The sequence below is a fragment of the Eleutherodactylus coqui genome, chromosome 8 (genome assembly GCF_035609145.1).
Source record: "Eleutherodactylus coqui strain aEleCoq1 chromosome 8, aEleCoq1.hap1, whole genome shotgun sequence".
In the NCBI taxonomy this organism is placed as follows: domain Eukaryota; kingdom Metazoa; phylum Chordata; class Amphibia; order Anura; family Eleutherodactylidae; genus Eleutherodactylus; species Eleutherodactylus coqui.
Genome location: NC_089844.1, coordinates 177,640,458 through 177,667,034, shown reverse-complemented (window position 1 = coordinate 177,667,034; position 26,577 = coordinate 177,640,458). Strand labels below are relative to the sequence as shown.

General features: G+C 50.9%; 1 protein-coding gene across 1 annotated transcript in view; it reads left to right on the top strand.

Annotated features, from left to right (window-relative positions):
- The first annotated feature begins 2,276 nt into the window (after positions 1–2,276).
- The window catches only part of LOC136577706 (uncharacterized), a 41,464-nt gene continuing 17,163 nt past the window's right edge, over positions 2,277–26,577 (top strand). Inside the window, exons 1-4 of the mRNA XM_066577624.1 lie at positions 2,277–2,390; positions 12,455–12,829; positions 13,393–13,519; positions 23,143–23,216. Of these exons, the coding sequence (XP_066433721.1) occupies positions 12,505–12,829; positions 13,393–13,519; positions 23,143–23,216 (526 nt within the window). The 5' untranslated portion in view covers positions 2,277–2,390; positions 12,455–12,504. The remainder of the gene's footprint in view (positions 2,391–12,454; positions 12,830–13,392; positions 13,520–23,142; positions 23,217–26,577) is intronic.

Below are 26,577 nucleotides of genomic sequence, written 5' to 3'. Positions count from 1 at the left end.
GAGTCCAGCCATCCCAAGCACTGATCTTCTGTTTTACAAATTACCGGCTGGTGGGTTTGCAGCTCCTGTGCATACTGCCTGGCGAGTATGTGTCCATGTCTTATCAGTCACATAATTCAGGCAAGGCATACAGTGTATGTGTGTTTTCAGGGTCTATTGGGAGCACATTTAAAGAAGGCAGTAAGGAAAAACATATGGCAAACGAATACATAAAGATTTTTTCTGTCCTACCTTTGGAAAAATGTAATTTAGATAAAGGAAAGTGGACGGATCTCTTTTTCGTGATCGCCATTATCCATTATATAGCAGTGATCATGGGCCTGGGGACCGATCACTGCGGTTCCCGGTGATATCTCCTGACTCTTGGATACTGAAGGTAGCAAGTTTGTGCATTACAATGCGATAAAAAGGAATCTCCGTAGGCAAACATGGGAGATTTAAAACAAACAAAAAAGTACATTGAAGAAAGAGCATGCCGCGATTTTTTTGTTCAACATCTCATCAGTGAAAACCTCGCTAATGGGAGGGAAACCATTGAAAATCATTGGTTTCATAAATTTGCTTTTTTACACACTCACATGATGCGAAAACCACACAAATTTATTGGCCATGTCAAACCACCCTTATACCGAGGGGGGCGTCTGCTTAGTGTTAATTCCTGCACAGAAAAGTAGATGCAGGGTGTAGTGGCCCAGAGATGGAGTGTCTGTGGTAGGTATGGTTGGTGGCTGTGTGATATTTGTGACTGCCAGTATAATTGTGTTTGTACCTTTTGTACTGTTCAATGTGGTAAACTGTGTGGTGTTAGGTGTATTAAGGTTACATAAGGGTTAATGTCTACAGACAGGATGAAAGGAGATCTCTAACAGCATCCAATAAATCCCCCAAGGGAGTTCTTTATTCTTCCATAGCCAAACACATGACATTTCGATTCCTCATACAGGAATCTTTGGCAAGCTACCAAACACTACACAAGACATACATTTTATACACACCCAACACTAATTAGTCAGATACATCAGCCAAGGAACACATGCCATCAAGACACCTTGGTATCAAATCACCTGTGGATCGTCATGGTAACTCTTCCGGCATCCATCCACCACCATGCTCTATGTTGTGGCCGGCGTGTATAGGGTTGCTGTGTGCATGTATGAGAATCTCCCTGTCATAAGGACATATTAGGGACAGTCTGCGCATGTGCGAGAACTCAGTCTTGCGGATATAGCAGCGTCATGCCATCACACGTAAGCATCACAGTCTGCTCATGCATACATGCGGAGAGTCCCGTAAGTGCTATGCTGCGGTGCAATACCTAAATTAACTACAGCGATTGAGAATTTGGGGAACGTGGATTTAATGGAGAATAGGAACGTTTTGCAAATGGTGCCTAGTTATTATCAGGAGCACTACTGCCAAGGACCGACAGATAACTTGGACTGCAGATACGTAAAATGAGAGTAACTTCTGAATATAAACTTGCTGAGGGAAGAATCTTCAAAAAATGTTTTGCATATCTTATCTTTGAGACTGTTAATGCCATGAATTGGAACTGTATTTTTGAATTTCTAAGTTAAGAGAAAAACCGCGTGCCTCCAGTTATGGAGAGTTTCTCATTTTACTGTTGACTATTAAAGGAGATGTCCCGCGCCGAAACGGGTTTTTTTTTTTTTAAACCCCCCCCCCCCCCCGTTCGGCGCGAGACAACCCCGATGCAGGGGTTAAAAAACCCACCCGCACAGCGCTTACCTGAATCCCGGCGGTCCGGCGTCTTCATACTCACCTGCTGAAGATGGCCGCCGGGATCCTCTGTCTTCATGGACCGCAGGGCTTCTGTGCGGTCCATTGCCGATTCCAGCCTCCTGATTGGCTGGAATCGGCACGTGACGGGGCGGAGCTACACGGAGCTACACGGAGCCCCATAGAGAAGAGGAGAAGACCCGGACTGCGCAAGCGCGGCTAATTTGGCCATCGGAGGGCGAAAATTAGTCGGCACCATGGAGACGAGGACGCCAGCAACGGAGCAGGTAAGTATAAAACTTTTTATAACTTCTGTATGGCTCATAATTAATGCACAATGTACATTACAAAGTGCATTATTATGGCCATGCAGAAGTGTATAGACCCACTTGCTGCCTCGGGACAACCCCTTTAATGGGGCACTGGCATCACAAAGACAACTGGCTTATTCATAGGACCCGTGAACAGCTGGGCCGGCTATCCCCCATACCTAGAAGGAGAGCAAGAAAGCAAAGAATCACTGTAAGCGGGAAGATTGCTGGGATTAGACGGTTCTAGCTGCTCGGAGGACATCGCCAAACCAGAGATTGGAGCTGCAGGAAGATCATTTCCATATTACCTGTGCATTCTGGGAAGAGCAAAGAGTCACTGTAAGTGGGAAGATTGCTGGGATTAGCTGGGTCTAGCTGCTCGGAGGATATCACCAAACCGCATGCCTTTATTGTACACTTAGTAGTATTTTATAGATTACTAGCTTACCCGTCGCGCGTTGCTGCGAAGACAGACATACATGCATTCGTTTTTAAATATAGATGACATCAGGAAGTGAGAGAAATAGATTCCGTACGTAAAATTTGGACGCTAATTATTTTGCGCTTAGAATAAAAAAATGGAGTTGGGACCCATTAGCTTTTCCTATTTATGACAATCAATGCTCCTGCCAAATTTCAAGTTTCTATGACATTGGGAAGTGAGAAAATTAGATTCCGTACGTACAATTTGGACGCTAATTCTTTGGCGCTTAGAATTGAATAATCAAGTTGGGACCCATTAGCCTTTCCTATTTATGACATTCAATGCTCGTGCCAAATTTCAAGTTTCTATGACTTTGGGAAGTGAGAAAATTAGATTCCGTACGTAAAATTTGGACGCTAATTCTTTGGCGCTTAGAAATGAATAATTGAGTTGGGACCCATTAACTTTTCCTATTTATGACAATCAATGCTCATGCCAAATTTCAAGTTTCTATGACATTGGAAAGTGAGAGAATTAGATTCCGTATGTAAAATTTGGACGCTAATTTTTGCGCTTAGAATTGAAGAATCGAGTTTGGACTCATTAGCTTTTGCTATTTATGACATAATCAATGCTCGTGCTAAATTTCATGTTTCTACGACATGGGGAAGTGAGAGAATTAGTGGCAATGATGGAAATCGAACGATCTACGTGTTGGGGGCGTAACTGTCGACGACGCTCGCACACGCGCCATTTATCATAGCATAGATGTACTATGCCAGTAATCTTCCCAGGAGTGTACTCAACAACTTCCCAAAGTTTCATTGCGCTCCGATGAATGGTGTAGTAGCGCATCAAGGACAAACGGACGGACAGACAGACAGACACACAGACACACACGCATACATTCAATTTTATATATATAGACTAGCTTACCCGTCGCGCGTTGCTGCGAAGACAGACAGACAGACATTTGTTTTTATATATCTAGATAACAACCAATCACAGCACAGCTTTTTTAGGTTACCTCAGTGGTGTAATATATAACAACTAATCACAGAGCAGCTTTCATGTTACCTCAGCTTTATAATATATAACATCCAATCACAGTGCAGCTTTCATGTTACGTCAGCAGTAAGAGAAATAACAACCAATCACAGCGCAACTTTTATTCTGCCTCAGCAATATAAAAAATAGCAACGAATCACAGCGCAGCATTCATTTTACCTCAGCGGTATAATATATAGCAACCAATCACAGCACAGCTTTCATTTTACATCAGCATTCTCAATATCCAGGAATTGTCTTGCGAAAAGTTCGGCGGATGCATCATTTTGTAGTTGAACACGCATTGGGAAGCGAGAGAATTTGATTCCGTACGTAAAATTTGGACGCTAATTCTTTAGCGCATAGAATTGAATAATCGAGTTGGGACCAATTAGCGTTTCCTATTTATGACATATTCAATGCCCGTGCCAAATTTCACGTTTCTATGACATTGGGAAGCGAGAAAATTTGATTCCGTACGTAAAATTTGGACGCTAATTCTTTGGCGCTTAGAATTGAATAATCGAGTTGGGACCCACTAACTTTTCCTATTTATGACATAATCAATGCTCATGCCAAATTTCAAGTTTCTATGACATTGGGAAGCGAGAAAATTAGTGGCAGTGATGGAAATCGAACGATGTACGTGGGGGGGAGGGGCGTAACTGTCAACGACGCTCGCACGTGCGCCATTTATCGTAGGATAGCTGTACTATGCCTATAATCTTCCCAGGAGTGTACTCAACAACTTCCCCAAAGTTTCATGGCGATCGGATGAATGGTGTAGTAGCGCATAAAGGACAAACACACACACAGACACACGCATACATTCAATTTTATATATATAGACTAGCTTACCCATCGTGCGTTGCTGCGAAGACAGACATACATGCATTCGTTTTTATATATAGATGACATCAGAAAGTGAGAGAATTAGATTCCTTACATAAAATTTGGACGCTCATTCTTTTGTACTTAGAATTGAATAATTGAGTTGAGACCTATTATTTTTTCCTATTTATGACATAATCAATGCTTGTGCCAAAGTTCAAGTTTCTATGACATTGGGAAGTGAGAAAATTAAGTTCCGTACATAAAATTTGGACGCTCATTCTTTTGTACTTAGAATTGAATAATCGAGTTGAGACCTATTATTTTTTCCTATTTATGACATAATCAATGCTCGTGCCAAAGTTCAAGTTTCTATGACATTGGGAAGTGAGAAAATTAAATTCCGTACTTAAAACATGGACGCTAATTCTTTGGCGCTTAGAATTGAATAATCGAGTTGGGACCCAAGAACTTTTCCTATTTATGACGTAATCAATGCTCGTGCCAAATTTCAAGTTTCTATTACATTGGGAAGTGAGAGAAATAGGCTCCGTACGTAAAATGTGGACGCTAATTCTTTTGCGCTTAGAATTGAATAATTGAGTTGGGACTCATTAGCTTTTCCTATTTATGACAATCAATGCTCGTGCCAAATTTCATGTTTCTATCACATTGGGAAGTGAGAAAATTAGACTGACCCACTCACCCACTCACCGACCCACTCACCGACCCACTCACCGACCCACTCACCGACCCACTCACCGACCCACTCACCGACCCACCACTAATTCTCAAACTTCCCGATGTCGTAGAAACATGAAATTGGGCATGAGCATAGATTATGTCATAAATAGGAGAATCTAATGGGTCCCAACTCGATTATTCAATTCTAAGCGCAAAACAATTAGCGTCCAAATTTTATGTACGGAATGTAAATCTCTCACTTCCTCATGTCATAGAAACTTGAAATTTGGCACGAGCATTGATTATGTCATAAACAGGAAAAGTTAATGGGTCCGTACTCGAATATTCAATTCTAGCGCAAAATAATTAGCGTCCAAATTTTATGTACGTAATCTAATTCTCTAATTTCCCGATGCCATAGAAACTTGAAATTTGGCACAAGCATTGATTATGTCATAAATAGGAAAAGTTAATAGGTCCCAACTCGATTATTCAATTCTAAGCACCAAAGAATTAGCGTTCACGTTTTACGTACGGAATTTAATTTTCTCACTTCCCAATGTCATAGAAACTTGAACTTTGGCACGAGCATTGATTATGTCATAAATAGGAAAAAACGGGAATTTTTTCTTACCGATAATTCCCTTTCTGGAAGACATCATGACAGCATACGCTGGAGGTTGCTCACCTGCTGACCTGAAGGGACAGGAAGAGGCAGAGTATAAAAAGCACCTCCCCTCCACCAACACCAGTGCGTTCCAAATGACCACAGTGACCAGCTATTTAACCAGAAGGTGTGTTTTTATTGACATCACACACCTCAGAAAACAAAGTTAAAGCATACACATTACCTCATGTGTTGGACAAACTAGGGTAACCATGTTGGTAAGGGGGGGGGGGGGGGGAAAGCCCGTATGCTGTCATGATGTCTTCCAGAAAGGGAATTATCGGTAAGAAAAAATTCCCGTTTTCCCCATGACATCATGACAGCATACGCTGGAGGAATACCAAATAAGTGGCATGGGCTTTTTAGGGAGGGATTACGGCTTGGAGCACCTTCCTACCGAAGGATGCGTCCTGACTATATTTAAAGTCCAGCCTATAATGTTTGATGAAAGTATGGCCTGAAGTCCATGTGGCTGCGTTACAGATTTGCTCAATCGACGTGTGCGCTCTCTCCGCCCAAGAGGATGCCACCGCTCTCGTTGAGTGGGCCTTCAATCCTTCTGGAGGGGGGATGCCCTTGGCCTTGTAAGCCTCCTGGATGGCTCTCCTGAGCCACCTGGCGATCGCATCTTTAGAAGCGGCCTTTCCTTTGGCCTGCCCCTGAAATTGAACGAAAAGTTTGTCAGACTTCCTGAAACTTTCCGTTGCCTCAAGGTACGCTAGTACCGCTCTTTTGACGTCTATATTATGGAGATTTTGTTCTTTTGCATTTTTGAAATTTTGGCAAAAGGCTGGAATAATTATTGGTTGGCCCCTGTGGAAATCTGACAATACTTTAGGCTGGAAGGATGGGTCTAAAGAAAAAACTATTTTGTCCGGGTGGATAGTCATATATGGGGCCCTTCATGAGAGGGCCTGGATTTCCCCCACGCGTCTGGCCGACGTAACTGCCACAAGCAGGGCTACCTTGTATGTCAACCAGGCGATGGATAGATCCGTAATCGGTTCGAATGGGGGGGGTCGCATAAGGCCTGAAGGACTATGGTTAGATCCCAGGGTGGTGCCGTGGGCCGTGTGAATGGATGTAATCTGCTCGCCCCTCTAAGAAATCTCCTAATCCACCTGTGCTCCGCCAGCGCGAGATCGAAGAATGCCCCCAAAGCCGCAATTTGGACTTTGAGTGTATTCGGACTCAAACCTTTATCCAGGCCCGCCTGGAGAAAATCTAAGATTTTACGTACGTCTGGCTGATCCAGCTGCTGGATGTCCTGGCCTAACCACTCCGAAAATTTTTTCCAGACTTTGGAGTAGATTTTGTGTGTCGAGGGTTTAAGGCTCTCGCTAATGGTGGAAATAACATTAGGGGAAAGACCTTTCCCTAGGAACTTTACCCGCTCAAGCTCCAGGCCGTAAGCCTGAACTTGTGAACTTCCGGGTAAAGAAGAGGGCCCTGCGATAGTAGGTCCGGTCTTGCTGGAAGGTGGAAGGGCTCTCCCACTGACAGGGATCTCAGGAGGGGGAACCACGGTCTTTTGGGCCAATATGGTGCTACAAAAATTACTGTTAGGGTTGACTGCAGTAATTTCCTTAGCAGAAGCGGGATTAGTGGTAGAGGGGGAAAGGCATACGCTAGGTCCCAATCCCAGGGGTGAGAGAGAGCGTCCGTGCCCAAGGCCTGTTTCTCTGCGCCTCTGGAAAAGAAAAGCCGGCATTTGGTGTTTGCGCTTGACGCAAAGAGGTCTACTTCTGGTACCCCCCACTTCTCCACAAGAAGGCTGAACACCTCTGGATGGAGTTCCCACTCTCCTGGGTCCACTTTCCTTCTGCTTAAAAAGTCCGCGGCTGAGTTCTCGGCTCCTCTTATATGAAAGGCCGATAGGGACTTTGTTGTGCCTTCCGCCCATTGAAGGATCCGCCCCGCCAGTCGTTGTAGTGGAGGATTCCTGGTGGTACCCTGGTGGCGAATGAGTGATACTGTTGTCATATTGTCTGAGAAGATCCTCACATGTTTCGCCACTAACCGTGTTTGCAGGCTACGCAGGGATTTCCATACAGCTTTAAGCTCCCTAAAGTTCGATGAGCTAGCTTTCTCGTGAACGTCCCAGGCCCCCTGTACATAACCGCCTTCAAAGTGGGCCCCCCACCCTTTGGCGCTGGCATCGGTTGTGATTATTACAGCCGGGTCCAAATTCCAATCGGATGCCTGAGACAGGTTGTCCGACGACACCCACCAACGGAGTGAAGCTCTGGCTTCCGCAGGAATAGGGATTGTCTGATCAAGCGAAGCCTGCAACTTGTCCCAATTCTGGAGAATTAGTGACTGGAGTCCGCGACTGTGGAACTGGGCCCAGGGGACCACGCCGATGCACGAAGTCATTAGTCCCAGGATCCGCATTGCGTCCCTTATCGTTACTCTGTTTTTTATAGAGGTTGGAACATTCCTCTATGTTGAGATGTTTTCTTAGGGGAGGAAGGGACGAATTTTGTAGACTGGAATCCAGGATGACACCCAGGAATTTCTTCCTGGTTTCTGGCTCCATGTTGGATTTTGACTCGTTAATAATCCAGCCAAGCTCCTTAAATAATTGCAATGTGGACTCCAAGTGTGATCTCAGGGTAGACGGGGAATCTGCCACCAACAGGAAGTCGTCTAAGTAGGGGATGATCATGACACCCTGATTTCGTAAGAAGGCCACCATTTCCATCACGACCTTGGAAAAAATTCGCGGAGCCGAGGAGATTCCAAATGGTAGGCAGACGAACTGGAAGTGGCGGATTTCCCCCTCCACCCTCAGCGCAAACCTCAGGAACTTTTGTGAGTTGGCGTAAATAGGGATATGAAAATAGGCATCCTTAAGGTCTATTGTAGCCATTACGTTATCCCTGGCAATTAGAGGAGTTGCAGTTCTAATGGTTTCCATTTTGAATCTCCTATATTCAATGAATTTATTCAGTTGTTTTAGATTGATAATGGTGCGGTGGGAGCCGTCTGGTTTGGGAACCAGAAAGAGGGGGGAATAGAAACCTTTTCCCTGTTCCTTCTCAGGGACCGGGATAACCGCGCCAAGACCCTGCAGGTTCCGTACGCCCTCCAACAGAGCCTGTTCTAGGCCTGGAGACTGGGTTGGGGTTATCATAAACCTGTCCGGGGGGCGGGATAGTAGCTCGATCCTGTACCCCTCCGCCACTAGGTGCAGTACCCACTCGTTAGTTGTAATACTACGCCAGCTATTGGAACAGCGAGCCAGTCTACCCCCTACCGGGCCCGAAAGTATGGGCTGAGGGACAAAAGTTAAAGTCTTACCCCTTCCGTCCTTTGGATAAGACCATCTTCCGGTCTTCCCCTTCCCGGCGTACGTAGACGAGGGATGAGGGGTGAAGGGTCTCTTGGGTGGTCTGGTGGCAGGCAGTCCGTGACTCTTGTCAGCTGCTTTCTCCAGCAGACGATCCAGGTCTGGTCCGAATATACGCCCGCCCCGGAACGGTAGGGTACATAGCCTATTTTTGGACGCTGCGTCCCCCGACCACTCTTTCACCCACACTGCCCTTCTGGCGGTGTTCGATAGTGCTGCCATGCGGGCTCCGAGGCGGACTGTTTCCATTGAAGCATCCGCCAGAAACCCTGTTGCCATTCGCAGCAGAGGGATGCCACTTGCGAACTCCTCCCTAGGGGCTTTTTGGTCGACTAGGGCTGCGAATTGGTCCAACCAGATTGCCATGGAACGAGCCACGGAAGTGGCCGCGATGTTAGATTTCATGACGAGACCGGAGGTAGACCAGGCTTTACGCATGGTTGTGTCCACCTTATGGTCCAACGGGTCCTTTAAGTGGGACGTATCCTCAAAGGGCAATCCGGACTTTCTGGATACCATGGCAATTGCAGCATCGACTTTAGGTATCTCGTCCAAAAAGGACACTTCATCTCCCGGAAATAACAGGCGTTCTTTAAATTCCCTGGGGATTAGCGGAGCCTGATCCACGCTCTCCCACTCATTTAGAATCAGCTGCTTGAGTGTGGCGTTTACGGGGAATGAAGATTTTGGTTGCGGGAGTAACCCCGCGAACATATCCTCCTGGACTGTGCGGGGTTGCTGCACATCTTCCTCCACCTGCATGGTTCTGCGTACAGCTTTTAGCAGTTGATCCATGTCTGAGGTAGAGAAAAGATATTTCTTGTCCTCCTGCGTCACTTCCCCGTCAAAATCCACATTTTCCGCTATGTCGGAGTCAGACTCAGACACTGCCGGAACCGACCTGCGTGTAACCCCGGAAGGCCCAGGTTGGAGGTCCGAGAGAGAGGACTGCACTTCTTCTCGGACGACTGACCGAATTTCGGCCATAAGGGAAGCTTTTTCCTCCTGCATAACTTTTGCGGAGCAGGTAGCGCATAACGTTTTTGTGCAGGAGTCGTCGAGTTTGGTTAGACATACTGGACATTTTTTACTCCTTCGTCTAGCCTCCCTCGGTTTTTGAGTATCCCTGTCCTGTAAGACAAGGGAAACTCTGTTAGTCGGGAAGTGTATGTAGTGCAGGTGTAGGTTGGTCCACCGGACCACTTACAGTTTGGAGGGTCTCTGGGTCCTCTCTGGCCGACATCTTGCACCTTGCAGGAACGCTTCCTGTGCTTAGGATCGTTCCTTAGCGTGGAGAAACACCACCAGCTGATGCAGGGGCAGCAGATTTTTGAATTTGGCGCCGGCCGCGCCAGGCCACGCCCCCTTTGCGGAGTGTCCAACGTCACCGCGCTGTACGAAACCACGCCCCCTGGAGCGCTCCTGTCGGCCCTGGACCCGGAGATGGCGGCCGCCGCCGAAATGACGGCCGCAGTGGTGTCGGCAGCCCGTACTTGGACCCCGGCCCACCGGAGATGGCGGCCGCCGCCCGAAATGACGGCCGCAGTGGTGCCGGCAGCCCGTACTTGGACTCCGGCCCACGTAGTCCCCGGAAAGCTCCCAGATGGGGTCCTTCCCACTGGGTTTGCCGGGGCTGCCCGAAAAACCACGCCGCCGCTTCGCCGGTAAGTCCTCCTCCGGCATGGGACAGCGTTGCTGGAGCTCTGCCGTTGCTGTCCTAAAGGGACAGGAAAAACACTGGTGTTGGTGGAGGGGAGGTGCTTTTTATACTCTGCCTCTTCCTGTCCCTTCAGGTCAGCAGGTGAGCAACCTCCAGCGTATGCTGTCATGGGGAAAATAATAATAGGTCCCAAGTCAGACAGTCAGACAGTCAGCCCGCCCGCCCGCGCGTCCGCCCGCGCGTCCGCCCGCGCGTCCGCGCGTCCGCGCGTCCAATTTTCTCGCTTCCCAATGAGATAGAAACATGAAATTTGGCACGAGCATTGACTATGTCATAAATAGGAAAAGTTAATAGGTTCCACCTCGATTATTCAATTCTAAGCGCCAAAGAATGTGTCAAAATTTTACATACATAATCTAAATGTCTCACTTCCCAATGTCATAGAAACATGAAATTTGGCACGAGCATTGATTATGTCATAAATAGGAAAAGCTAATGGGTTTTAACTCGATTATTCAATTCTAAGCGCAAAAGAATTAGCGTCCAAATTTTATGTACAGAATCTAAGTCTCTCACTTCCTGATGTCATTTTATATAAAGGAAACTTCGCATGGTTACCTCCACGTGGTGTTTCCTGGGTAACGCAGAGAACTATGCAAAATGGTGAACAAGTTTTTTCCCCGGTAACTCTAAAGTAACCACGACTTCATAAGATTTTCCATGTGAACAACAGACAAACACCAGTACCAAATTAACTCAGGCGAAGCCGGGTATATCAGGCTATATTAATATATATCTCAACAATCTCAATGAAATATAATAACACTGTACCTGTCTGTTTGAAGTGTGGGGGGCATTTCCGCTGACGACGCCAATACGCCCCATTTTCTACTAATTACTTTTCTTATAAAAGCATGCCTTTTTCACAGTGTTATATGCTTCAGAAAGGGGCTCAGAGCAGTCCCGAAACCCGTTGCATTTTGAGTCTATGGTTTTCTCTTTGAGCCCAAGGTTTTATAATTCTTTATACGGTTTGTGAAGTTTTAGAGCATTAAACTTTTTTCATTTAATCTTCTGGATCAAGTATTTCTATTTTGACCTGAAGTCATCTATGGGAGGTTTTCCTGGAGAGAGATCTCCCCCAATAGTATGTGCCATCTTTTTTGCTCTGTATACCATGAGAATCTGATCATTTTTTTCTACTTATATGTCTACCCCTGGATTGCTATTCATTGCTGTCTAGTGTCTGATGGTCTTGCTCTCCACCTGAGGTGGATCTGGGAAACACTGGGATTTGAAGCATTTGAATTCAAAGTATCGTCTCTGGGACGCAATCTTAGTTTGCGGCTGGCCCTATGCATAGGGTTAAAACTGCAAACTTTTGGGTGAGTCCCACCTTCTATTTATTCCATTTTCTACTCCATTTTATATACATCGTCCGAGCACTATCCCTTTAAACACTATTAAAAGATAGATAACCATGAATAAATGATAGAACTGTAGGTCAAATACTGCTAAATGCCAAGTGTCCAGTTCGCGCTCCTTACAATCCCAGTGAATGCAGATAAAAGGATCACTCAGATGCTGAGAACTGGCCAGATTTATGAAGTGCTGCTATTGCTGGAAATTTTGTTTTCAGCTTCCTATAAACGCCCTCAATGAATATAAAAGTGAAAGTATTTCAGCTGTGGAGGCATAAAGAAGTGCGTAGATGAAAGCTGATGCTTTATACTCAAAGGACACTGAACATAAAGACAAGAGGGAAGAAGAGAGAACTGCCGATAAGAAATGGACAACGTTGAGCTACAAAAATATATCCTTAACTTTAGTCTGGATGATGGGCCTTACTGTAATCAGGGATACAACCGGGTTCTCCTGCAGCTCTTTGGTCTCACTGGTCATGGGAAATCCTCCTTCATTAACTCCTGTAAGTACATCATTGATGATGGAGAAGAATTTATAGAACATGCTGAGCCTGGACACATTCAGGATGACGGAGCCAAGACTAGGATAAGGAAAGCCTACAAGCTCACCGAGAACATCACCATCGTGGACAACAGGGGCTTCTCCGCCATGGAAAGCTTTGAGAGAGCAGAAATTTATGCTCAACTCGGTGAGTAAACACTAAATACATTAATATGAATACAGAATTGTAAAGTTTATCTTATTACACCCTGCAATGCATTCTACGATAGAGGTGACATGCAGAGGGTATAGTGATGGTACATGGAGGAACTATTGACCACAGGTATAAATGATGAATACAGAGAACCACTTCATGAGAAAATAATATCTAAAACAGAAATTCAAAATTTCCTTATCACAAGTGGAGATCTTGTCATATATAGCATATATAGGGAAAGGTAGCACTGGATAATTCCATAGTATAGGTTGGCACATGGCCGATCAGACTTGTTCCAAAGTCCTTGTATCACACACATAGAAGGCTTAGGCAGCACTCCAAATCCAAGAGCCTTTCAGTGAACCCGCACAACAGTTCTTACTCATAGCATCAGTGGGGGTATCACTATGTTGTCCCTCTTTCCCGTCTACATTTGGGTGTTATACCCTTTCACTTTCACCTGCAGCCGCTCAGCCAGAACTGAACCTAGTAGAAGCCTGGACTAAGAATATAACCGGGACATAGTCACCTACTGTGTATTTGACTCTTTACAGGAAACTTCATCCCCATCGGTGAGAGGGTGACCTGGATGGATAACTTCACAACCATGATGAAAAGGGTGGTACATGCGGATCTGAACCCAAACTACTCCGACTTCATTGTCCCCATCCTAATATGCAGGTAAGGGGTCACAAATACAGAGTAATAGGACCACATCTAGAACCGTAGCAACAGGCTATTGGGCCTGGGTGCAAATGTTCACCACGGGCCCCCACCATATTTCATTCGCTCTTAAACCAGGAATTCTGCATTTGGGTACTCAATTGAAAAACCACAACCGAAATCTTTGGAGGACAATATTAGGGAAGGTCATTTTTGATAACATAAAAATGTACAAATGGTGCATTGGATGTTCTTTGTTGTTGTTGTTAGCCATTTAGTCATTCATGACCCTCGGCAACCCTAGAGGCTCCCTCCCTCCATGTTTTTTGGTTTTGGACTGCTTCTTTCAGTTGTGTGATACCCAGTGGCTTCAGAGTTCTGTAGGAAGGAGAGGTTTGGTTTCATGGAGAACTGGGATGACTTTGCTGTTGGCTACAGGTTATACCATAGGGATGGGCTGCATCTTAATGGGGAGGGGGTATCTGTGCTGGGGAATAAGATGGTTAGAATGTTGGAGGAGTGTTTAAACTAGGGACTTGGATGATGACAACCATAGGGATAGGAAGGTAGACGGTGTAGATAGTGACCTGGGACTAAGTAATGGGAATGTGGGCGGAGCAGTGGGAGGGGTTAGTAAAGCTAGAACTGGCAGAACAGTTAATAGGGATAAACGTAATATAAAAAATAACCAAAACCTTCTAAACTGTATGGTGACTAAAGCTAGAAGTCTGACTAATAAAGTAGATGAACTAGAAGTAATAATGTCTGAGGAAAACTACAACATAGTGGGAATAACAGAGACCTGGTTAGATGAAAGTCATAATTGGGCGGTGAACTTACAGGGTTACAATCTGTTCAGAAGGGTTTGTAAAATATGAAGAGGAGAGGGGTTTGTCTTTATGTAAAATCCTGTATAAAGCCCAGATTACAGGACAATAAATGGGAGGGAGATAAACACGTGGAGTCTCTATGGGTGGAAATACATGAAGGGAAAACGGATATTTTGGGTATAACTTACCGTAAAATCACTTTCTCGTCGCGTTCATTGGGGGACACAGCCTAGACCATGGGATATAGCCACTGCCACTAGGAGGCGACACTAAGCACAAGTGTTAGCTCCTCCCACTGGCTATATCCCCCTGCAGGTACTCAGCTAATTAGTCTGTATGCAAGCAGTAGGAGCAACCAGTGAGTACGACATCAAACAATACATTTTCATAGATATGCAACATATGTCGTCTCTGGCCTTTATTTTACGCCATATATGACCGAAGAACAGAAAGTTCCAGCAACCGCTCTTTAAATCAAAGGGGTGGGTGCTGTGTCCCCCAATGAACACGACGAGAGATTTTACGGTAAGTTATACCAAAAATATCCGTTTCTCGTCCGTATCATTGGGGGCCACAGCCTAGACCATGGGACGTCAACAAGCAGTCCCAAAAAACAGAATAGGGTGGGCTATTTACAAGTTTGACCGAAACAAGCGATCAGTGGACCGCCGCCTGCAAAATCTTCCGGCCGAGAGCGGCGTCTGAAGATGCAGACGTGTGAACCTTATAGAATTTTGAGAACGTATGTAAGGAGGTCCAAGTAGCTGCCTTACATACCTGTAGCGCCAAAGCCCCGTGGCGAACCGCCCAGGAGGCCCCCACCGCCCGTGTGGAGTGGGCTGTAATCCGGAAGGGCGGCGAGCGCCCTGAAGCGTGGTACGCCTCCGTTATCAAGGCTCTTACTCATTTTGAAATGGTTCCCTTGGAAGCTTCAGAGCCCTTGCGGGGCCCCTCCGGAATTACGAAAAGAGTATCCGTCCGCCGGAACTCTCGGGTTCTTTTCACGTAAATTTTCAATGCCCTCACCAGGTCCAAGCGGTGCACCTCTTTCTCCCTCGTGTGTACCGGTGTCGGACAGAAAGAGGGTAGAATGATCTCTTCATTGATGTGAAAGGGTGACACCACCTTTGTGAGGAACCCTGCTGCCGGCCTCAACACCACCTTGTCCTGATGGAACGTCATGTATGGTGGCTCTACTGACAGGGCCGCCAACTCGGAGACTTCGAATTGAGGTAATCGCAACCAGGAACACCACTTTCTAGGATAATAGCCGCAGAGGGATTTCTCTCAGGGGCTCAAATGGGTGAGCCAGCATCGCTTCCAAAACCAGATTAAGGTCCCAAGCCTGAGAGGGTGGCCTGAACAGTGGAGACACATGGACGACTCCCTGGAGAAAAGTCCGCACCACCAGCCTACTCGCAACCAGCCTCTGGAAAAGTACTGCAAGTGCTGATATCTGGCCCCTTAGTGAGCCCAGTTTCAGCCCTGCCTCGAGGCCCGACTGCAAGAATGCCAAGATATTTGCTAGCGAAAACTGCATGGGCTGTATGTGCCGATCTTTACACCAGCCAAAGAACCGTCTCCAAACCCGGAAATTGCCGATGAAGCCGGTTTCCTGGCTTGAATCATTGTTCTAACACTGTCCGAGAAGCCTTGACGCTTCAATATCTCGGTTTCAACGGCCAGGCCGCCAAACGTAGCGACTTGGAATCCGGGAGGAAGAGGAGTCCTTGGGACAGAAGATCCGCTCGCTTCGGCAGCTGCCACAGCACGCCGGACAGAAGTTTCACGATGCTCGCGTACCAACTTCTTCTCGGCCAGTCTGGTGCTATCAATATCACTGGTCGTCCTTCCCTTTTGACTTTCCTTAACACCCTTGGGATGAGAGGCAACGGAGGAAAAATATACAGGAGCCTGAAACCTCCCCATGGGATGGTTAGCGCATCTGCTGCTGCCGCCTGCGGGTCTCGGGACTGGGCCACAAATGGACGGACTTTGTAATTTATCTGGGATGCCATCAGGTCTACATCCGGCGTGCCCCATCTCTGACAGATCGCTTGGAAGACGTCTGGGTGTAACCCCCACTCGCCGGGATCCAGCGTCTCCCGAATGAGGAAGTCTGCCACCCAGTTGTCCATGCCCGGAATGTACACTACTGAGATGGATCATAGATGGTTCTCTGCCCAACTGAGTATGCCGGCTGCCTCGCTCATTGCCCCTGTGCTTCGCGTGCCCCCTTGGTGATTGACATATGCTACTGCTGTTGCATTGTCTGTTTGTATTCGCACGTCTTTCCCTTTGAGGCTTGTTCTGAAGTGTTTGAGCCTCAGGCGTATGGCTCGCAGTTCCTGGACATCGATTGGCAGCCTTGCCTCTGTCTGAGACCACAGTCCCTGCGTGGACTGGCTCCCCAGCGTTCCACCCCAGCCTGAGCGGCTGGAATCCGTGGTCACTATGACCCAATGGTTTGGGCCCAACGTTCGACCCGTGTGAAGCCTCCCGGGTTTCAGCCACCAGTTCGGTCTCTCTCGGACCCGGGGGGTTACCCGAATTTGATGGTCCAGCGACAACAAGGACTTGTTCCAGTGTGACAGGATCATGTGCTGGAAGGCCCTTGACCGGAACTGTTCAAATGGCACGGCCTAGAAGGCTGCTACCATCTGGCCTAGCACCCTCATGCATTGCCTGACGATAACTGGTTTTCCCTTCATCAGAGCTCTGACGCTGTGACGAAGTTTCTCCCCTTTGTCCCAGGGTAGCTGAATCTGGTGTAGTTTGGTATTGAACACCATCCCCAGAAACTCCAGCCGTTGCGCTGGCACCAGGCAGGATTTGTCACGGTTTATTATCCAGCCGAACTCCTCCAGAGTCTATCGTGATCTGTAGACTCTCGAGATTGCTGTTCCACTACGCCCCTTTTATCAGTAGATCGTCTAAATATGGTATGGCCACTATGCCTCTTGTGTGGAGAAGTGCCATTACTGCTACCAGGACTTTCATAAACACCCTTGGGGACGTTGAGAGGCCAAATGGTAGGGCTGTGAACTGGAAGTGTCTCCCTAGTGCCTCGAAGCGTGGAAACCTCTGGTGCGCTTCCCGGATGGGAATATGAAGATATGCGTCCCTAATGTCCACCGAGGACAAAAATTCCCCTGGCTCCATGGAGGCCATCACGGATTTGAGGGACTCCATCCGAAAATGCCTTATCCGGACATACCGATTCAGCCGTCTTAGGTCCAGTACTGGCCTGACCCGGACGTCTTTTTTGGGCACTAAAAAGAGGTTTGAATAGAAATCTAATTTTCTTTGCGTGGTCAGCACTGGTTTCACTACCCCCTGTGCCAGCAGGTTCTCCACTGCCAGCTGTAATTTGGCCACTCCTTTCGGAGTTGCTGGCACCCTGGACCTGAGAAAGGAATCTTGTGGTAGAGTCGTGAACTCGATCGAGTACCCGACCGCCACGATCTCCCGTACCCATGCATCGGTCACGTGGATCCACCACATCTCCCGAAGAGGGAGAGCCAGCCCCCCCACCCTGGTTATGCTGGGTGGGGGCGGAGACTCATGCCGTGCTCTTTGGGCCAGAGCCCCTGATGGTTCCTGGCCGGGACCACCAGGTCGGTCTTGCCTTAAATGCGAGGCCCTTCCCCTGATCCGTAGGGGCCCTTCTGGGTTGGGGCCACTGACCTGTGACCGGCCGGGACATGAACCGCCAAAAGCATCGAAAAAACGGCCTTTTCTTTGATGGGACTTTTTGCTTCCTTACAGGCATTTGCGGTAGTGAAGTACTTTTGCCGCCTGTGGCATCCTTGATTAAGTCGTCCAATCTGGCTCCGAAGAGCCTATCGCCCTCGAAGGGTAACTTCGTAAGGACCATCTTGGACGCTGCATCTGCCGACCACCCTTTCAACCAGAGGGTCCGCCGTGTTGCAATTGATGCGGTGGATGCCCGGGCCACAAATTTCGCTCCGTCCAATTCTGCTGCGCACACGAATTTGCCTGCTTGTATAATATTATCCGTGGCCTCCACCAACTCGCTGGGTGGGGCTCCTGCCAGGATATCCTTCAGAAGTTGTTTAGCCCAAGCCACCGAAGCCTTGATTACCCATGCGGCTGCAAAAATGGGTTGCAGTGCCGTACACGCAGACTGAAAAGCCGACTTTGCTAACGTGTCAAGCTTTCTTTCCTGTGTGTTTGGTAATGCCGCGACCTCGGCTGCTGGTAGCGCCATGCTCCTGGACAGCCGCGACACTGGTGGATCCACTACTGGGGGTGCTGACCATCTTTTCACTAGGTTCCCTGGAAACGGGTATGTGACCTCCCAGGTTTTTCCCGGGTGCTTAAACCTTTTGTCTGGGTTTTGCCACTCCTTCACGACATCCGCAAATCCTGGTGATCCAGGAACACCTGTCATGGCCTTTTCTGGCGTTTAAATGATTACTGTAGCTGGGATTCCCTCCACGGGCTCTTCTGACACCTGCAGTGTCTCTTTTACGGCTATCACCAGACTGTCCATTAGGGTAGCTAGCCGTGAAACCTACTCATCGTCCAGGTCAGACAAGGACGAGACCCCAGAACGCTCACCCTCCTCCGAGCCACTACTCTCTCCTACCGACGACTGAGGCCGTCGTGTTCGGGCCGTGCTCTGGGATGCCCCGGAGCATGAAGCCCAGGGGGAGTCTGGGTGGACTCGGGCCGGCCTTGCCGAGTATCTGGACCGAGACGAATGCCTGGACCGGTGGTACATCCGCACGGACTCCCTAGAGCCCTGGGAGCCATGCTGAGAGTCTCTGTACCGGCGGGACCTGGAGGGCCTAGGAGACTTTCTAGCATGACGGTGCCTACGGGAGGTGTCCTCTCTACTGCGGGATCTCCATCTCTTGCGTGATCTCCCCAGCGCGTATTCCGGAGAGGATACCTCAGAGCCGGATTCTAGACGACATAGAATCGCTGCCGACGAACTGGCTAAGCCAGAGACCGCTGCGGCCAATGACCTGGCCCATTCCGGTTCAGTCCCTTGCTCTACAGGGGCAGCGGGGGGCACCGTTGTCCCTGGCGCTGGGCGCATCGGAGTACATTTTGCGCAGCGGGGATCCCCTTGACCGCAAGCAAACTTGGTATTGCACAAGGTGCATGCATAATATTTAACCCTCCCCTTGGCCGGGCTGGAACCCTCAGATCTGGGGTCAGACATGGCGTATTGAACTGGGGACCTCTACCCAAAAAAGGAGGGTACCCGTACTGCTGAGGGCGAGTACCTGCAGGGGGGGGTGGGAGGAGAACCCGCGGTAGTGCCGCCTAGGCAGGGCTTACCCGGTCTTGCAGCTGTCACCCCTCGTCCAGCTGGAGCCTCTGGATCCTGGCGTGTAATGGCCCTCAGGTGCTGACGTGGAACCAGTCACGATAAACGGCGCTGGTGTTATCCTGGGCAGGCTGCTGCTGACCACGCTGATACTGGACTGCATCTGGCGTCTCTGCCGGCGTCCGTTTCGGAACTGCGGTACCTTGACAAGAAAAATCTTGCAACTGCTTGGCTGGCAGCGGCCGGTGCTATCCGATGCTGTGGCAACACAGGCTCTGCTGCCACAGGAAGGTAGTGATGGTAGTCTCTGTACTGCTGCTGCTTTTGCGGCTGGGTGCTGCTGGGACGACTGCTGCTGCTGCTGGGGCTCGGTCTGCGATATGAGGCACAAGCTGGCTGCTGCACAAGCAGATGCCTTCTCACAGGAGCGGCCATACTGTTTCCTGGCAGCTCCTTTCAATCTTCCCGCGCGGAGGGGGCATGGCCTGCCCCGGAGGCTCGGGCCGCAACCCGGAAGTGCTCAGTCTCCCTTGCGGCGGCCGTGCGCCAGCGCCCCGCCCCCCGGGATGCCGCGCTTGCTCCTCTGCTGTGCTGGGGAAGCCTCCGTGCACTACATCAGCCGCTGACCCCGGCCCACTACTGCCGCGCTGTGCTGCCACCTCCAAGGGCTCCGGAGCTCCAGACACACCGCAGCCCGAGGTACTGTAACTGCCTTAATGCCAGATGCCAGGGGAGAAAGGAACGGGTCCTGCTCTGCCCATATGTCGTCTGTTCCAGCAGGGTTTCCCCCCTTGGCGTCAGTCCTTTGGGAAGCGCCACTCCAAGGAGGGGGGACCCTATAGCTGGCGGGCCTCTGACGCGAATGCACAAGGCAGGGTCGGGGCCCCTTTTTCTTCTCTGGGTAAGACACCGCAGAGTGGTGGAGACACCCTCTGCCGGCGTCTTCCCCGGGAGGCCGGGAAAGCCAGGGAAAAGCCCCAACTCCCCAAATTCCCGCATGTAGCCTCGTCTACCTCCTTGCAGACACTAAGCTAAAGACTAATTAGCTGAGTGCTTGCAGGGGGAATATAGCCAGTGGGGGGAGCTAACACTTGTGCTTAGTGTCGCCTCCTAGTGGCAGTGGCTATATCCCATGGTCTAGGCTGTGGCCCCCAATGATACGGACGAGAAAACAATAAAACGCTTATAGGGTTTTCTATAGACACCAAATATAACAGAAGCCACTGAAAATCTGTAACTGAAGCAAATAGATGAAGCAGCTAATCACAAAGAGGTAATTATTTTGGGGGCCTTTACCCCTTAGTGACAGCCCTATAGTATTTTTATGTCCTGCAGCTGTTCCTTACAGCTGACACCCAGCGACAACAGCCCTGATAAGCCATGCGGCTCATCAGGACTGTTAAGCCTTTAAATGCCACTGTCAATTCTGACAGCGGCATTTAAATCCCCCAATCGATGTTCGGGTGTCCCGTAGGCCCCCCACCCCGGCGATCAGATCGCAGGGAGCCATGTGGGTGTCATGGCAACCGGGGGCCTTCTAAAAGGCCCCATGGCTGTCATGGCAGAATGCCTATCAAGCCATGCCCGTGGGGTGGTTTGATAGACTGCCTGTCAGATTGCAGTATGTTGTAATGCTATAGCATTACATCTTACTGTAGGAACGATCAAAGCATCTCTAGTTGTTGTGCCCTGTGGAAACTAAAAAAAAAAAACGTAACAAGATCAATAACGTCGTGCTAATTATTAAAAAAAGTAATAAAATAATCTAAATAATAAATCAAAAATACATATTTGATATCGCTGCGTCCTTAAAAGTCCGATCTATTAAAGTGATGCATTATTTTCACACACGATGAAGGTCATCAGAAAACAAATAACTGACATGTGCTTTTTTTGGTCACTCTGTTTCCAAGAAAAAAAATGAAATAAAAAGCGATCAAAAAGTTGTATTCCAAAATGATGCCAACACAAAATACAGGATGTCACGCACAAAATGAGCCCTCACACAACTATGTCAACGGAAAAGTAAAAAAGCTATTGTGCCAGAAAATGATTTAAAAAAATTAAATATCTTTGAAAAAAAAAATACAAGTAGTTCAGAAAAAAAAACGATATAAGTTTGGTATCGTAGTAATCGTACTGATCCATAGAATAAAGTTATCAGGTCATTCCTGTTGCAGTTATTGCGCCGTAGAAGCAAGATGTACCGAAAGATGGCGGAATTTCATTTTTTTCCCATTTCCTTGCACTTAGAATTTTTTTTAAGTTTTCAGTACTTTATATGGTACATTAAATAGTGCTATTGAAAAATATAACTCCTCCCGCAAAAAACAAGCCCTTATACAGCGATGCTGATAAGTAAATAAAGCAGCTACAATTTTTTTAAAGGGGGGGAACCTGGTTGTGAGACTGCTGCACACCTGTGTGCAGACTCCATTAAATGACCCCAGTGCAGTCTAGAACTTACCTCCTCTGATCAGGCTGCTTTGACAGGAGAGATCTCTCATAAACCCATGATGATATATAGTTATACAGCTATTTTTCTTGAGATCACTTGGGATGGCATCTCTTAGAAACCCTTCACACATTTTACCCACAAAAAAGTAAAGCCCCATTTATACGGCATGACTGCTGGGCAAACAATGCATGACACTCGTCCCCGCACATACTCACTACGGTGCTGCACAGCAGCGACTATCATTGGCTCGCTGTGGGGCAGCTGGAGATTTCTCTCCTCATTCTCCCCCACCCCTTTCAATTCACTTAACACAGGGGGTGTTCATTAGTGAATGGTTGTTGTTTACACTGAATGATCATTGTCCATCCTTTGTGCAACATAAACGATGGACGATGAGCTGAACGATGAGAGTTCAGTGTAAATAGCAGCTGTTCAGTACTCAACAGCCGCTATGTTAAGAGAATGGAGAGGGGCAGGGAAGAGCAAGGAGCGAAATCTCCTCCAGCCACCTCACTGCAAGTAAGCGATACTCACTCCTGTGCAGCATCACAGAAGCGAGTATATCCAGGGGCAAGTGTCGGACATCGTTTGCTCGACATTCGTCCCGTGTAAATGGGGCTTAAGTCTTACTGGCCTGTGACATAGTAACATAGTATATTAGGCTGAATGAAGACAATGTCCATCTAATTCAGCCTATTTCCACCCCCTAGTTGATCCAGGTTCACTTTTTGACCCCTTTTTGAATATCAGCACCACATTGGCTAGGCACCAATCCAATGGAATATACCCCATCACTATAGAGTCCTTAAATATAAGAAACAGCCTGTCTATCACATTATTTAATTCCCTTAAAACACAGGTGCGTATTCCATCAGGACCTGGCGATTTATCTATTATAACCTACTGTTCACTTTTGCTAGTTTGAACAGGTTTTTTTTAAGGATTATCGTTACATCTAAAAGCATCTTCAGGTAACTTATCCTCCCCGTCACACTGGTGAATTCCTGGGGGCTCTTATTTGTTAATAACCATTTTATATTTATTTCTCCAGTGCTGAACATATTCCGTCAGATCCCGAAAGAGAAAAACTAAAGTCATTTCTGAAGAACTGTGTGATAATGACAGGTAAGATATAATGACTGCTCCGTGTGTAGAAAATGAGTAGGAAGCTGCAGAGAGATATACAAAACTAGACTTACCTGAAGAAAATGTGACATAGATGGAAGACGGGAGAATCATACAGGACAATCCACCTGAGGAACATAATACTCTGTTACTATCTATCATGTGTAATAAGTATCAGCTAATGACATCAGAAGGTGACATCAGCTGAGAACTTCATGTCAGTCACTGATTAATCCATAATCCATAATGCAGCAGGTGAACTTTGTACTAACAGTGTAACCAAGAGGGTACAAAACACACAGGGCCGGCCGCGGCGCGCCCCTCACACAGGGCCGGCCGCGGCGCGCCCCTCACACAGGGCCGGCCGCGGCGCGCCCCTCACACAGGGCCGGCCGCGGCGCGCCCCTCACACAGGGCCGGCCGCGGCGCGCCCCTCACACAGGGCCGGCCGCGGCGCGCCCCTCACACAGGGCCGGCCGCGGCGCGCCCCTCACACAGGGCCGGCCGCGGCGCGCCCCTCACACAGGGCCGGCCGCGGCGCGCCCCTCACACAGGGCCGGCCGCGGCGCGCCCCTCACACAGGGCCGGCCGCGGCGCGCCCCTCACACAGGGCCGGCCGCGGCGCGCCCCTCACACAGGGCCGGCCGCGGCGCGCCCCTCACACAGGGCCGGCCGCGGCGCGCCCCTCACACAGGGCCGGCCGCGGCGCGCCCCTCACACAGGGCCGGCCGCGGCGCGCCCCTCACACAGGGCCGGCCGCGGCGCGCCCCTCACACAGGGCCGGCCGCGGCGCGCCCCTCACACAGGGCCGGCCGCGGCGCGCCCCTCACACAGGGCCGGCCGCGGCGCGCCCCTCACACAGGGGCGGCCGCGGCGCGCCCCTCACACAGGGGCGGCCGCGGCGCGCCCCTCACACAGGGGCGGCCGCGGCGCGCCCCTCACACAGGGGCGGCCGCGGCGCGCCCCTCACACAGTGGCGGCCGCGGCGCGCCCCTCACACAGTGGCGGCCGCGGCGCGCCCCTCACACAGTGGCGGCCGCGGCGCGCCCCTCACACAGTGGCGGCCGCGGCGCGCCCCTCACACAGTGGCGGCCGCGGCGCGCCCCTCACACAGTGGCGGCCGCGGCGCGCCCCTCACACAGTGGCGGCCGCGGCGCGCCCCTCACACAGTGGCGGCCGCGGCGCGCCCCTCACACAGTGGCGGCCGCGGCGCGCCCCTCACACAGTGGCGGCCGCGGCGCGCCCCTCACACAGTGGCGGCCGCGGCGCGCCCCTCACACAGTGGCGGCCGCGGCGCGCCCCTCACACAGTGGCGGCCGCGGCGCGCCCCTCACACAGTGGCGGCCGCGGCGCGCCCCTCACACAGTGGCGGCCGCGGCGCGCCCCTCACACAGTGGCGGCCGCGGCGCGCCCCTCACACAGTGGCGGCCGCGGCGCGCCCCTCACACAGTGGCGGCCGCGGCGCGCCCCTCACACAGTGGCGGCCGCGGCGCGCCCCTCACACAGAGGCGGCCGCGGCGCGCCCCTCACACAGAGGCGGCCGCGGCGCGCCCCTCACACAGAGGCGGCCGCGGCGCGCCCCTCACACAGAGGCGGCCGCGGCGCGCCCCTCACACAGAGGCGGCCGCGGCGCGCCCCTCACACAGAGGCGGCCGCGGCGCGCCCCTCACACAGAGGCGGCCGCGGCGCGCCCCTCACACAGTGGCGGCCGCGGCGCGCCCCTCACACAGTGGCGGCCGCGGCGCGCCCCTCACACAGTGGCGGCCGCGGCGCGCCCCTCACACAGTGGCGGCCGCGGCGCGCCCCTCACACAGTGGCGGCCGCGGCGCGCCCCTCACACAGTGGCGGCCGCGGCGCGCCCCTCACACAGTGGCGGCCGCGGCGCGCCCCTCACACAGTGGCGGCCGCGGCGCGCCCCTCACACAGTGGCGGCCGCGGCGCGCCCCTCACACAGTGGCGGCCGCGGCGCGCCCCTCACACAGTGGCGGCCGCGGCGCGCCCCTCACACAGTGGCGGCCGCGGCGCGCCCCTCACACAGTGGCGGCCGCGGCGCGCCCCTCACACAGTGCCGGCCACGGCGCACACCTCCCACACTGCCAGTCACAGAGCCAACCCCTCACACAGTGCCTACCACAGGGCACCCCTCACACAGTGCCTAGCACAGGGCACCCATCACACAGTGCCTAGCACAGGGCACCCATCACACAGTGCCAGCGACAGTACATCCCTCACACAGTGCCAGCCACAGTGCAAGTCACACACAGTGCTAGCCATAGTGCATCCCTCACACAGTGCTCAACACAGTGCACCCCTCATGCAGTGCACCTCTTACACAGTGCACCCCTCACACAGTGCCACAGTGCCAACTCCTCACACAGTGCAAACCACAGGGCACCCCTCACACAGTGCCTACAACAGTGAAACTCTTGCATAGTGCCAGCCACAGCGCACCCCTCACACGGTGCCAGCCACAACGCACCCCTCACACGGTGCCAGCCACAACGCACCCCTCACACGGTGCCAGCCACAGCGCACCCCTCACACGGTGCCAGCCACAGCGCACCCCTCACACGGTGCCAGCCACAGCGCACCCCTCACACGGTGCCAGCCACAGCGCACCCCTCACACGGTGCCAGCCACAGCGCACCCCTCACACGGTGCCAGCCACAGCGCACCCCTCACACGGTGCCAGCCACAGCGCACCCCTCACACGGTGCCAGCCACAGCGCACCCCTCACACAGTGCCAGCCACAGCGCACCCCTCACACAGTGCCAGCCACAGCGCACCCCTCACACAGTGCCAGCCACAGCGCACCCCTCACACAGTGCCAGCCACAGCGCACCCCTCACACAGTGCCAGCCACAGCGCACCCCTCACACAGTGCCAGCCACAGCGCACCCCTCACACAGTGCCAGCCACAGCGCAGCCCTCACACAGTGCCAGCCACAGCGCAGCCCTCACACAGTGCCAGCCACAGCGCACCCCTCACACAGTGCCAGCCACAGCGCACCCCTCACACAGTGCCAGCCACAGCGCACCCCTCACACAGTGCCAGCCACAGCGCACCCCTCACACAGTGCCAGTCATAGTGCAGTGCTCAACACAGTGCACCCCTCACGCAGTGCACCTCTTACACAGTGCACCCCTCACACAGTGCCAACTCCTCACACAGTGCAAACCACAGGGCACCCCTCACACAGTGCCTACAACAGTGAAACTCTTGCACAGTTCCAACCAAAGTGCAACTCTCACATAGTGCCAGCCACAGGGCAACTCTCACACAGTGCCCGACACAGGGCACCCCTCACACAGTGCCCGACACAGGGCACCCCTCACACAGTGCCCGACACAGGGCACCCC